At 41.9% G+C, this 14717-nt stretch overlaps 1 protein-coding gene across 1 annotated transcript in view; it reads right to left on the bottom strand.

The window, feature by feature from the left end:
- Positions 1-5260: 5260 nt before the first annotated feature.
- The window catches only part of KLHDC8A (kelch domain containing 8A), a 38969-nt gene continuing 29512 nt past the window's right edge, over positions 5261-14717 (bottom strand). The window contains exons 4-7 of the mRNA XM_075264184.1: positions 8082-8297; positions 6616-6717; positions 5555-5957; positions 5261-5523 (exon numbers count right to left, since the gene is read on the bottom strand). Coding sequence (XP_075120285.1) covers positions 5764-5957; positions 6616-6717; positions 8082-8297 — 512 coding nt within the window. The 3' untranslated portion in view covers positions 5261-5523; positions 5555-5763. The remainder of the gene's footprint in view (positions 5524-5554; positions 5958-6615; positions 6718-8081; positions 8298-14717) is intronic.

Below are 14717 nucleotides of genomic sequence, written 5' to 3' on the forward strand. Positions count from 1 at the left end.
CATTGCTGTAGCGTCTAGCCTGATAGATGAGCGTGGCCGCTGCATTCAGAATAGATTGTAGAGGCGAGAGTTTAGTAAGGGGAAGACCGATTAGTAAGGAGTTACAGTAGTCAAGGTGAGAGTGAATCAGAGAGACAATAAGTGTCTTTAATGTATCTCTGGTAAGGAAAGGGTGTATTCTGGAGATATTTTTGAGGTGGAGGTGACATGAACGTGCGAGTGATTCAATATGAGGGGTGAAGGAAAGGTCTGCGTCAAACATAACCCCGAGGCAGCAGGCATACTGCCTAGGAGTTATGGTAAGGCCTGAGACTACAATGGATATATCAGGGACAGATTTATTAGATGGTGGAAACAGTAGTAGTTCAGTCTTAGAGAGATTTATCTTCAGATAGAGCGAGGACATGATATTAGAGACAGCGGAAAGACAGTCACTGGTGCTCTGTATTAGTGCAGGGGTGAAGTCACAGGAAGATGTGTATAATTGGGTGTCATCAGCATAAAGATGGTACCGGAAGCCAAATCTGGCGATGGTTTGTCGAATGAGGGCTATGTAGAGAGAAAAGAGCAGGGGGCCTAGGACCGAGCCCTGAGGAACCCCAACAGCAAGGGAAAGTGGGGAAGAAACAGAGCCTGCAAATGATACACTGAAAGTGCGGTCTGAGAGATAAGAGGAGAACCAGGAGAGTGCAGTGTCCTTGAGGCCAACTGAGCGGAGCATAGTGAGGAGGAGATGATGGTCAACAGTGTCAAAAGCTGCAGAGAGGTCCAGAAGAATAAGAAGAGAGAAGTCACCATTAGATTTAGCCATTAGGAGATCATTGGAAACTTTTGTGAGAGCCGTTTCAGTAGAGTGCAGAGCGCGGAAACCAGATTGTAAGGGGTCAAGCAGAGAGATAGCAGAGAGATAGCGGATTAAACGATAATAGACCAGGCGTTCCAAGAGTTTAGGGATGAAGGGAAGGTTAGAGACGGGTCGATAGTTAACAGCACAGGAGCTCCTCAGAGAAGTGCTGTCCCTTCCTTTCACATCACACCTACCAGGAGCAGCTCCATTCTACACACTAGTATGAGGTATCAGGGCTTGGGGACAGCGGGCATGAGATAGAGGTTTCTCCTGCCTGGTGTCATCATGCAAATGCCGGGAGACAGGGCCCTGGACATCAGATGGCCCCTGCTTAGGTATTGAATCTGGCAATTGCTGGCTTCACTGCTGTAAACAGATGTACTGTGGAGGAGGTAGTTCGGGCACTCCTCTGCAGAATGCTGGGTACTGCTGCATCCATCTTCAGGCAGCACCCGGTTGCATCCGGCGCTGCATGAATTTTAAGGGAGCCAGATGGAGAAACACTATAGGTAGGGTTTATCCATCCGGATAAGACACAGATCCGGCGCCATATAGCGACAGAACTGAAGCCTCTTGTGCCAGAACCGATTCCATAGAAAACAATGGGATCTGAACTGGCATCAGTTTCCCTCTGGCTTGTGTGCACCATGCTGGAGTGAAACTGAAATTTGTGCTGTATATATGTGAACACACCCTTGGTGGTACTGTTGTTACTTAAAGGAAGTATATTACCAGAATCCAGCATAGCAACCCAGCCCTGAAGATAAATAGGTTAGACTCACCTTATGAAAATGTTGCTTCCCCCCTTTTTTGGAACATGAAGGGCATTGTTGTTTACCTTTTTGAAGAGTTCATTTGCATATTGAGAAAACAGCAAAGTCTCAACAACTGAGGTACCAATTCACAAGGGCAATTGATTAAGGTGACCCACACCTATCTATCTGTGGGGCCTCAGTCTGTATCTCTCCTTATTTAGCATTACAGGTTGGAAAATGTAACTCACTGCTCTCTGGAGGGGAGGGGGGCTGAGTTCTCAAATCACACTTTCTTTCAGAGTTGTCTCCTGCGCACAGGCAATCAAGTCAGCTAATTTCATTTTACCAATGAAAGCTTGGAAAGTGTCTTTTATCTCGTAGAAATAACATTGCGTTTACTGCAAGTCCATTGTCAGTCCTGGCAGCATGTATTTGTTTTGTTTTTTCATACCAAACCTGTGTAATGTAATATACATTTACTATATATATTATGCGATTTGCATTTATATTAAATTTCTAGTAATCATAACAAATAATCACTCATGTAAAGGCAATGTCTATATTTACGGAGATACCTTATAGTGCCCTGTCCATCAAACAATCAAAGGCTGCCCACCAGCTTGTGGAAGAATACAGGAAGTAAGAAAAAGACACGGCAAGCAAACTGTTGAGAGAGATGGGAAAACCCCTTTAATGGCTGTTTTCCACCTTTTCTGTGTTTCTAAAGGCCCATTAAAAAACTGTTGCATTTTATTGGTCTTTTTTTTAACTTGACTTGTCAGTCTGCTTTAGCACTTCTTATAAATGGACCCATTAATGTTCATTGGGTCAATGTCCATGTAAACAGAGAAATATAGAACATCCTTTGTAGACCAATAGGGAAAAAGGCAGCCCATTCATTTGAATGGGGAGCGCACATATGCCGGCTCCCATTGAAATGAATGGGATCTGCTTTGTACGTGCTGATTCTGAACGTGTTTTAACGTTCAGAATCAGTCAGCGTATACTCAGTGTGAATGCACCCTTAGGGTGCATTCGCACTACGTTTCCTGAAGCTTATTCTGAACATAAAACATGTTCAGAATAAGCGGCGTATAAAGCAGCTCCATTCATTTCTATGGGAGCGTGTACGGCTCGGCATGAGCAGAGCTTGCCGTATACGCCGGCACTTCCCATTCACTTCAATGGGACTGCTCGCAGTGAAAGAAGCAGCCCATTGATTTCTATGGGGAGCGATCGTATGCCGGCTCCCATAGAAATGAATGGAGCTGCTTTATACGCCGCTTATTCTGAACGTGTTTTACGTTCAGAATAAGCTTCAGGAAACGTAGTGTGAATGTACCCTTACATTGCATTTAACTATGTTTACTCTCTTGTCCCACATGATTCACCGTTGGAGACAAGTAGTGGTGTTGTATCCATATACGTACCTTTCATGTGCTCATTGTACAGATGTCTTGTTTATGTACAATTGTTCTGCTGCAATTACTAAACAAATTCTATTCAAGATACATTAGGGAATTTGTGTTAATCCTGGCCCATTTTACAAGCAGTGCTTTAGGCTTTCCCCCAGTCCAATGTCCACCAGATATATCATACATTATTGATCAGAGTAGGCTAATATTTTTTTAAGCAATAAAATGTCATAATATCTTGATATCTTTGGCTAGTTCATATACAGTATATATATGTGTCCCAACTTGTATTTTTCTCAGACATAAAAAAAGTATATTTGCCTATGACGCTGTATAAGCATAGGGCTACATAAAACAGGAATGGCTTACGCAGGCCAGCTGTAGAATAATAGACAAGACAACAGAGTCTTTCACGTATACATCAAAGTCAGGGCTCGTTCACATCTGCGGCCCGGTCTCCGTACTTAGGTTTCCGTTTCCTGCCTAAAACACAGGCAGGATACGGAAACCTGCAGGAGACTTTCTCACCCATTCATTTGAATGGGTGAGAAAGCTGTCCGGCCATGCGCGGCGGTGAGCGTTTTGCGCTCTCCGCCGCGAAACCGGGTTTTATAATCCGGACACAGAGTCGGACATGCAGTACTCTGTGTCCGGATAAAAAAATCCGGTTTCGCGGCGGAGAGCGCAAAACGCTCACCGCCGCGCACGGCCGGACCCAGTCTGTGGTTTCCGTCTTCTGGCATGCAGAAGACGGAAACCACAGAACGGAGACCCCAGACGCAGGTGTGAACCCAGCGTCAGCCATCAACACCTGTAAGACAATGAGATCAGGTAATGTATTCTTCTATGGTTAGCAATCCACATCCTCAGTATTTCTCTCTGCCTCAATGGGAAGATGTGTACGGCTTTCCAGGAAAGCTACAGACGGTTCATGTTTACTGTGCCCTTTACATTGAAAATACTGACAAAGCAGACTCAGCATTCAACAATAGGTGTGGTATCACTTTATTATGAAGTGCACAAAGATCAGATGGCTTAGTGATCATTTCAGTTTTCTAGATCTATTTTATTACAAAAGTTGGATCCACAAGCTGCTGTATAAACACATTGCTATGAATACACATCATAGTCTATGTACATTAATATTCTAGCAATGTATCTCGTTTTGGGAATATGTATGACTTGGACCATTGTAACAAAATATATATATTGCTTGTCTATTTTAAACAAATAGGACGAAAAGCTACAGAAACAGATTATATTGAATTATTTTGGCAAATTGCTAGACAATGACTTATGTACTCACCAGGGCTGGCTTTATAGTAATACTGCCCATACACGTTAGATGAATGTTGGTGGATCCAGACAATTTTAGCTATGACAAGTGTGCAAAATTATTAGGAGCTGAGAGGTGATAGCTTATATGCATGACCCTCTCAAGCATTCATGGCATGTCTACTGGATATGTCATAAGTGCAACTCAGAGGGACACTTGGCTCGTTCCATAACCTCAATAAGCCAAACCTGCATTGACAAGCAGCATGAACCTACAGTAGTCTAAGGCAATTTAAATGAGAAATTTGGATGGCTATTGTTTTATAAACGGGTATAGGAAAGGCCCATTTATACTTTTTTTGCCTGTTTTATTGTTATACTTGTATGGCGAACAGAAGTAATTAGTGTAAAAATAAAAAAATTAGGATAAAAAAATAACAGTGAGGCTTCATTTAGATAATGGTTCAAAAAGGAAAGAAAAATAAAAAACCCTCCTTATAAGTTTGGGTGGTCTTTGCTGCTGCGGATTGCAGAAGAAGATGCTGCATAATTTCCTTCTGCAACGTTTTCATCCTGTGTGACCCCTGGCTTACTTTGTTCTCATATCAATCTCATATATGTATGGAGAGGCTGGTTGGTGCATCTGAAATATCTAATGAATGTATCTTACAGATCTGAACAATAATTCCAGAAATAGTTTATGTAATGCCGGATAATTCTTGAAAGTATAGAGTTGTGTTTATAGCAGGTATTGGCCTACTTTATTATAATATAATAGTGTACTTGGGCTGTGCTATGTCCATTACTAAATAGAACTCTTGTATTTCGATAGGTACATACTGCTCTACACTTGTCTGTCTGTCCTCCCATATATTATAGGCTTACACACAGATAATAACTTTGTGGTATAATAAACAATATTCAGATCAACATAAAACTTGTAAACATTTTATATACCTTGTGTTTTCTGATTAGGATCTTGTTTGGTACTGGTGTACCCAGGTAGGTAATGTGTGCACCAGGTAAGGTCAATGTGTATAATCCCGGTGGCATGTTCAATCTTCATCTACTATAGGAGACAAATATGGAAGCAGGACCAAGACACTCCAAAATATATCTTTCATTGCTTTACTGTAGGGCACAGAATAACATAATAGCTGCTGTGCATGCTCCACAATAAAGTATAGAAAAATATATTTGGCAGTGTCTTGGACCTAACGTGCATATTGATCTTGTTTAATAATGGAAATTATAGACAACACCTTAGTTTTGCCTTCGGCAATTAAAACCTCTCTCTTTGTATATCACACACGTTCCAGATGCGGAGCATACATCTTGTAGGACAGGATGGATGCTTTGGCATACATGGCTTGACAAACAAAAACAGTCTGATGCCTGCAGTATAAAACACACACTTAAACTCTTTAAAACCTACCATACAGTACCTATAACATAATATTATACATCTTGGTCAAGATTCTACCAAACTCAGCATGTCTACGGCAGAGCTCGGGCCTTGGTTCACTCCTCCTATAGCATACAGCCTGTTTTTCAGGACAATAGTAGCGCAGGCACATCGTGGGTTGGGCATCGGACTCATGTTTTCCCACCTGTTCTTCAATGGATGGAAAATCTGTGTTGTTTCCAAAACTGAAGGTTGGTTTCCTGAAGGTTGAAGAGATACATAATTAATTTGTAACTTTCCATATTATATTTAAAGGAGTTGTCTGGGGCTATGATATTGAGCTCCCCTTCCTCTTCTTAGGCCAATAACATCACGTCCATTAGTCATATTGCCATGCCGCAGCTCAATCCCATTCAAATGAATGGGGCTGAGCTGCAATACCAAACACAGCCAGTATGTAATGTGGGGCGATGTGCTTGGTAAGTAGTGAAGAATCCACAGCAATTAATATTACAATCCCGGACAACAGGTTTAATGGAAATACATAATACTCTTGCCAGTGCCCTTATTCTCCTGTGGTGATTTCTATCCCACGTTAATCAAAGTGCAATGTCAGGTATTCAGCTGGACTTTGTTCACATCTCAGTACTATGATGTAATCAGAATGCCTTATTAATTGATTTGTAATGATGTTATGCCCATCCCATATAAACGTGTACAATGTATGCAGACAATCTGCATTCTTTATGATGTGCCCATCCTTCAGGCCACAAAAGGAAGCATTCTGTCTATTCTTGTTATGTCATAATGTTAAGTTCAATAAATAAAAGATATTGCTTGGTATTAATCCTGTAGAGAATGTGATGAGTAAATACCTAGAATCTGATTCTTGAATATAGAAGGTATTTTAATCCTTACCAAGACCTCCAGCAACAACAACTCTCCCATGTATTGCCCCTGCAACAAAATCAGCTCTTCTTTTTCTGAGAAAACATGAACGATCCGTCTTCATCCAGCCCCCTGAAAATCATTGAGGAGTTCCTGAGAATTTCTTTAACCAGTCACATATTAAGAAATATCTGCCCGATGAAGTGATCTTAAGAGCTCACTATTTGTCATCATCAAGTCAGCCATAAAGTGATATCAATAACTGAGAACTCTCGCTTTTTATCGTTTTCATATACTATACTGGTTAACACAATATAAAGATATTTTTTTTTGTTAGAATAATAATGGTCATAATAGGGACATAATAGGGAAAATGTATTAAAGTCAAACTGAAAAATACTAGGTTTTTTTTTTTTTTGTAGGTGGAATTGGTCATTATTAACAATATGCCATTCTCTGTTAAAAATTGTATTTCCTTAACATTGTTAAAAGTGCTCTTCACTTTCATGTACATAAAGCTGAAAGAGGTTGTCTGCATTGGATGTTGACAGGGTGTATTGAATGGATGGAGTTCCTAAAAAAGGGGATTTTCTTTATTTCCATAGAACACCCTAATAGGTATTTGAAAACGGTGTAAGTTTTGGGCTGACAAATGACAACAGGATGTGGCAGCTTCCTGCTTTGTAACAGTCATGGCTCCAGCCACAGGATGAAGATATGGCCGTGTACATATGATATCAGCAGTCTGGGACCTTCAAGAGGAATTAGTTATTCCATTGTTGTGTTATCATCTCAATGGTGAGTTTCCTGGTTTGCATTTCTGTGTCTGATCACGCCTGACTCATTCTGTTTGGATATTTCATGCACCAACCCTGGTCTGACCCATTGATCCTGTCATTTAATACCAAATTTGGACCTGCCATAACTGACCCAAATCTGTTCAGACTATATTTCTAGACCAACACCCAGCCATCTAATGGGGACCATTGTGGAGACTGTAACCTATGTTATCTGACAGTCCCACCTCTTGGAGGATGCCTTAGACTCTGCACCTCAGGTTAGCAAGTGCCAACCCAATAACATGTTTTAGAACAGTTCTCCCCTATCTATTCATGCTTATTCATTTTTCTCAAGTTCAGTTTAGCTTTACTTCTGTATCTGTATTCCTGTCCGAAAACCTGCCATCTATATATTTGACCGGGTACCAGCATCCAGGTATGCTCGTAGAGTACCTAAAGAGCATTACTTAGGTTTGCCAAGTCAGACAAGTATTCTGTAACCGATATAGTGGCTAGTGGACACCATGCTTCCCGAAACAAAGACCAGGAAACTAGATCATTCATCTAGTAGATTGGGGCACCAGAGATTTAAAACCTACCTATGAAATACTTACAATGTGGAAAGCCCTGGAGCATTGCTATGAATTACTATGTGATGTAGTTAATAAAATTGTCCAATTGACAAGTATACAAAAAAAGTTATAATATTAAACTTGCCTTGTTCCATATCAAATATATCCACAGTCTTTGTAAATTTTGGTCGTCTATATGTTCCCCCTTGTCGTAATCCTCCCAAACTGTAGAGAGAACCTTCACTTATCACGTATCTTGAGTATGCTCTTTTGTTGGGTATACTGGGAAATTTGGTCCAGGAACGGGAGTCGGTGTCAAAAACTTCAAAGGCATTCACTGCATACTTAGATTGCCTACCTCCTGTGGGTATAAAAATTGGTGTAACTATATATACAATATACAACTGTATAGGTATACGATATATACAGTGGGGCAAAAAAGTATTTAGTCAGTCACCAATAGTGCAAGTTCCACCACTTAAAAAGATGAGAGGCGTCTGTAATTTACATCATAGGTAGACCTCAACTATCAGAGACAAAATAAGAAAACAAATCCAGAAAATCACATTGTCTGATTTTGTAAGAATTTATTTGCAAATTATGGTGGAAAATAAGTATTTGGTCACCTACAAACAATCAAGATTTCTGGCTCTCACAGACCTGTAACTTCTTCTTTAAGAGTCTCCTCTTTCCTCCACTCATTACCTGTAGTAATGGCACCTGTTTAAACTTGTTATCAGTATAAAAAGACACCTGTGCACACCCTCAAACAGTCAGACTCTAAACTCCACTATGGTGAAGACCAAAGAGCTGTCAAAGGACACCAGAAACAAAATGGGAGCCCTGCACCAGGCTGGGAAGACTGAATCTGCAATAGGCAACCAGCTTGGATTGAAGATCAACTGTGGGAGCAATAATTAGAAAATGGAAGACATACAAGACCACTGATAATCTCCCTCGATCTGGGGCTCCACGCAATATCTCACCCCGTGGGGTCAAAATGATCACAAGAACGGTGAGCAAAAATCCCAGAACCATGCGGGGGGACCTAGTGAATGAACTGCAGAGAGCTGGGACCAATGTAACAAAGCCTACCATCAGTAACACACTACGCCGCCACTAAGCCAGTAGATGTCCGGGCCCATCTGAAGTTTGCTAGAGAGCATTTGTATGATCCAGAAGAGTATTGGGAAAATGTCCTATCGTCTGATGAAACCAAACTGGAACTGTTTGGTAGAAACACAACTTTTCGTGTTTGGAGGAAAAAGAATACTGAGTTGCATCCATCAAACACCATACCTACTGTAAAGCATGGGGGTGGAAACATCATGCTTTGGGGCTGTTTCTCTGCAAAGGGGCCAGGACGACTGATCCGGGTACATGAAAGAATGAATGGGCCATGTATTGTGAGATTTTGAGTGCAAACCTTCTTCCATCAGCAAGGGCATTGAAGATGAAACGTGGCTGGGTCTTTCAACATAACTATGATCCAAAGCACACCGCCAGGGCAACGAAGGAGTGGCTTTGTAAGAAGCATTTCAAGGTCCTGGAGTGGCCTAGCCAGTCTCCAGATCTCAACCCTATAGAAAACCTTTGGAGGGAGTTGAAAGTCCGTGTTGCCAAGCGACAGCCCCAAAACATCACTGCTCTAGAGGAGATCTGCATGGAGGAATGGGCCAACATACCAACAACAGTGTGTGCCAACCTTGTGAAGACTTACAGAAAACGTTTTACCTCTGTCATTGCCAACAAAGGATATATAACAAAGTATTGAGATGAAATTTTGTTACTGACCAAATACTTATTTTCCACCATAATTTGCAAATAAATTCTTACAAAATCAGACAATGTGATTTTCTGGATTTGTTTTCTCATTTTGTCTCTCATACTTGAGGTCTACCTATGATGTAAATTACAGACGCCTCTCATCTTTTTAAGTGGTGGAACTTGCACTATTGGTGACTGACTAAATACTTTTTTGCCCCACTGTAACTGTAGAATACCAAGCAATAGACATATGCAGATGACATCGTGTTCACTGTCTGACTTTAGCTTCAGTGAAATATCCATACCAATTCTGAAACCAGGAAAAATTCAGCAAATTTTAAATCATGTGAATAGGATGCTGGGAAGGATGCCAAAACTCCCATCATCCTTTATGGCAAAAATAATATAATTTATGCCCGTTTTGTGTACCTTGTCTCTTTCTGTTAATTTCACACCAAACTTAAATTGATAACATTTGTAAGTATCCTGACACTTCATGAAGAATACTTTCTAGAAATGATTAGCCTTTCTTTAAATCCAGGTTACGAAGAGCGCAGCAGCAGGTAGGCAGCGGTTTCTGAGCTGTAAAGTCCTGAATCTACATGGATTGCAGAATTTCTGGATTATGATAGGATTATACAGATTCTCAATGCTTTTCTAATTCTACTTAGGTTTTATTTATTACCCATGAGTTCTTGCAGCAAAGCACCTCATAGCCATAGGGAGATGCATATTGTTCTAAGCAATTCTGCAAGTTATGTACCAGACAAGGAGCTGACTGTCTAATACAATAAGCATCATGTGACCTAGGCGATGTGACATTCCAATACAACATCAAACCATAGTTTAGAAATGACGATCAGATCTCCACTCCTCACTCTCCTTCAGGGTCATCTAATATTGTACATTCATAGTTGTATATTTTTCTTACATTATCATTGCATACCATTTCTATGTGACTAGGTTCAAGAATGCAAGAAATGTACCTTCCTACTTTGCCAAGAAGCCAAGTGTTACCTCCTTTGAAGTTAATAATGAAAATATTTGTGATATAAAATACCAATAATGCTTTATACCAAATAGTAGTAGGTGCTGTTCACATTGCATTGTTACTGCATTGCACTAGTCAGCGGTGGCATAACTATTGCAGCAGTTGCAGTTGCATCCACGCCCATAAACTAAGAGAGCCCACAGGTATTTCAATGATATATCTTTGGATGTCTGGCAGTCTATGTATCCTAAATCCTTTTTTTTCAATCATAATATTGTCAAGGAAGGGAGGCTGGTAAAGTATTACAGTATTCTTCTAGCTCCAAGTCGGCATGGGAGAGAGAGCTGTGCTATACCTTGAGATTGTATTCCTATCACTCAGAGAAGCCATCACCAAATTCAAGTATTCTGTCTTCATTTTTTTTTATTGTGTAGAACTGGTATTTGAGCATTATTTGGTAGCTGCATTATATAGGCATGCTAGCATTTGTGTAACAAGTATCATAAGTCCCAATAGCAAAACTTATAATCGGGCCTACTCTACCATGACCACCTTATGCAGCAAGTCAGAACTGGAAAAGTGTTCGATTATTTTGGTCAGTTTTACACACAGGGATAACACACATAGTGATTTTATCTTACAGACAATAATTAGTAAGTATTTTTCGGACTATAAGACGCACCCAGGTTTTAGAGGAGAAAAATAGGGAAAAAAAAAATTTCAGGCAAAAAATGGTAAAATATTTAATGTATGGGAGATGTAGTTTTGGAACAGCTGCAAGGCCACATTGACAGGTGACCCTGCAGCTGTATGGGGATGTATAGGGCGTTTTTTTTTGTGGGGCCAGGTGTACTTTTTAGTTATACCATTTTGGGAAATGTTTATTGCTTAGATCACCTTTTATTTAATTCAGAGGCAAAACAGAGAGAAAAACCCGGCGGTTTAGCACTTTTGATTTTGACGTTCACTGTACATAAAACTATTAGTAGACTGGGCATTTTCAGACACAGGGATACCTAATGTTTCACAGTAATGTTATACTTTTATATGTATTCTAGAGAAAGGAGGTGAACTTTTATTTTATTTTTTTATTATATATATTTTTTTAAGTGTGTTTTTTTGTTTTTTGTTTTTTTACTATTTTATTATCCCCCGCCTAGGGGGCTTGAACCTGCAATCATTTGATTGCAAGTCCCATAGACGGCAATACAAGTGTATTGCTGTCTATGGGAGATTCTATACATTACTATCGCGGAGGGTCATAGACCAGCCGCGATAGTAATATATATCTATGACAGGCCTGGGAGCCTTCATTAGGCTCCCAGCTGTCATCGGAACAGGTCAGCTCCTGCGGCCTCGCCGTGCAGGAGCCGGCCTGCATCACTAAAGGTATGGGGCCAGTGGGGACCGGCCCCGGGGCTAACTAACTGCCGGGACCTGCGGAGGAGGAGCAGATTTACAGCATGGCCGCGCTACTGCCACTGCTGGTTTTCTTCAGCGGCAGGAGCGTGGCAATCTGCAGGCCCCGGCAGCTAAGACAGTCCCCGGCATCTGCTGTAATAGACCGGCAGATGCCGGGGAGTGTCTTAGCTCCCGGGGCCTGCAGATTGTCACGCTCCTGCCGCTGAAGAAAACCAGCGGTGGCAGTAGCGCGGCCATGCTGCAAATCTGCTCCTCCCCCCCACATTCAGACTATAAGACGCACCCTCATTTTCCTCCGAAATTTTGGGGGAAAAAAGTGCGTCTTATAGTCCGAAAAATACGGTAATAATAATAGTGATATCACAGTACAGGAATAATAAACACAGTGATGTCACAGTACATGTACAGCATCCCAGAGTGCTCCTGCTTATGTTTTGTTTGTCGTGGTTATGTTTGTATGTCCTCTCTATTTGTTATATGCTACATATAACCTATTTGTAACTCTCTCTTGTCCATTTCCCTGTGTTTCCCCCTTTGTTCAAGCCCCTTCACTTCATTTCACTTGTATAGCCCTGCCCTATCACAGTCCATTGGTTGTGGCCAGGGAAACTTAGGTCTCCTGGGAAGCCGTTAAAGCCTCAGCGCTAAGTTGTAGTCTAGAGTGTGTTAGCAGTGTGTAGTTGGAGTCAATTCATGCTAGCACTAGACTTAGTGGTTCCTCTTCTGCTCCTAAGGAGGAAGAATTCAGCCTAATGCTCTACTTGAGACAGCCCTGAGACAGGGTATTCCAGCTGTCTACATTTTGGACATTGTGCCAGGAGGAGTAGTGGAGGTAGCAAGGTAACAGGACCCCTTTCAGGACTACCCTGCAGTACAAACCCCAGTATCTGCTGCTGGAGGATGCTAAGGAGTGGGGTCAGAGTTGGAGTGGACTATGGGGGTGGGAGACTACAACCAGCTGTGACTTTAGAGAGGAAGATGCTTAACACTTCAATGTGTGTGAAAAAGCCTGGGCTGCCGGAATATCTACACAATCTGCACCCAGGGGAGAAAGTCGAATTCAACGTAAAGACTAGCCCTAAGGTGTTTTGGGCAGCTGACGTTGACCGGATCCCTGTATCGCCGCTATTGCAAGAGGTGTGGGAGGAGTCAGTCACAGCCATAACAGGTCGCTTGCTATCAACAGCGGCAGGCTTTGCTTATGGTCCATTTCACTCCAGGGTTTTACACATGGTACTAGCAACATCACCATGCCCCTCTTCATCACCACCTGCTGTCCTGTGCACCATTATAATCTCGGGGGGTGACCATATCTTTGTGGAATTTCACTCTGCGACACCAGCAGCTGCACAGCAGACTAAACCACCTGTATACAGGAGCACCTGTTTTTTACTGGGCCATGGAGAGGAAGTTGACCCAGGAACTGCATCAGGTGTCTGGATTTTCTGGACATCAGCATCATCCATGCCAGCCTCAACATCTAAGACCTTGAGACCACCATCTTCAGAGGCTGAGCAGTGAGGAGACCAGTGCCACCAGTAAGCATTGTGCCCACCAGTCAACATCTGACTGGGAAGATCAAGATTTGTGTCCTCCAGCCCATCTGGTTGGAGTGATCCTCTAAGTTTGTGCCCTCTAGGGTGACTCCTGGAGTGATTCCCTGAACTCCTACAGTTGTACAAAGCCACCAAGTTTCATACCCCCTCACTTACGTGCCGAGCTTTTGGACACCACCTTTGTGGACATTGGACACTGCCCTAATTACCCTTTTGTGTGTTGTTTCCCTTTTCGCTCCTTGGTGTCTCTTATTGAGGTCCTGAGAGAAACATTAATGGACCTGTGTGTCACTAAACCTGTTTCAACTACACATCTGCGTTCCTGCATTACCATTAGGATCCTTCTGAACACCATCACACCGGCTCAGAGTAGAGAGGTCCTCTCTCCCACTAGTAGCGCCCCGGGAGAACTACCACAACCACCTTCATGTAGCACAGCAGGCTGATCAGCCAGGTGTCCGACCTAGGAGCTGAGCTGTTTAGAGTGTTGGGGTCACTCAGCATATCCAGTGGCACAGCATTTGCCACTACTACTCCCATCCTCCATCTGGATTGCTGAACATACATAATGCTCTTTCTGACATCATTGCACAGGGATGATGCATGCACTAGAAGATCACTGTGTACACCATGACATCTCAGCAGACATAAAAGTGTCACAGTAAATGGAGGCACATTCAATTAACCTTATATCATCTGCAGTTAGCACTAACTGCAACCTGGTCTTAGTAGGAATGGGCCCTCTCAGTTGCAGTTTTCTGTTATTCTGGTACTTATCCCCTTGTACCTAGCATACATAGAGCTGAGTGAATGTATATAAACCAGTCAATATAGAGATTTAGTATCATTGTGTTGAGCCACAGTATCTAAGCTGTGATTATAGAAATATACTAGAGATATACTACTGCAGCATTCCAGTGGACACTGTCAAACTCAATGTTATGTGCCACCTGTACAAAGTTGATATATGTAACTATCCTTTTAAGGATTGTGTTATGATTCTGGTAGACACAGCTGTAATTCAGTAGCCAGATGGAATAAGTCA

This window comes from Leptodactylus fuscus, chromosome 2, assembly GCF_031893055.1.
Source record: "Leptodactylus fuscus isolate aLepFus1 chromosome 2, aLepFus1.hap2, whole genome shotgun sequence".
NCBI lineage: Eukaryota > Metazoa > Chordata > Amphibia > Anura > Leptodactylidae > Leptodactylus > Leptodactylus fuscus.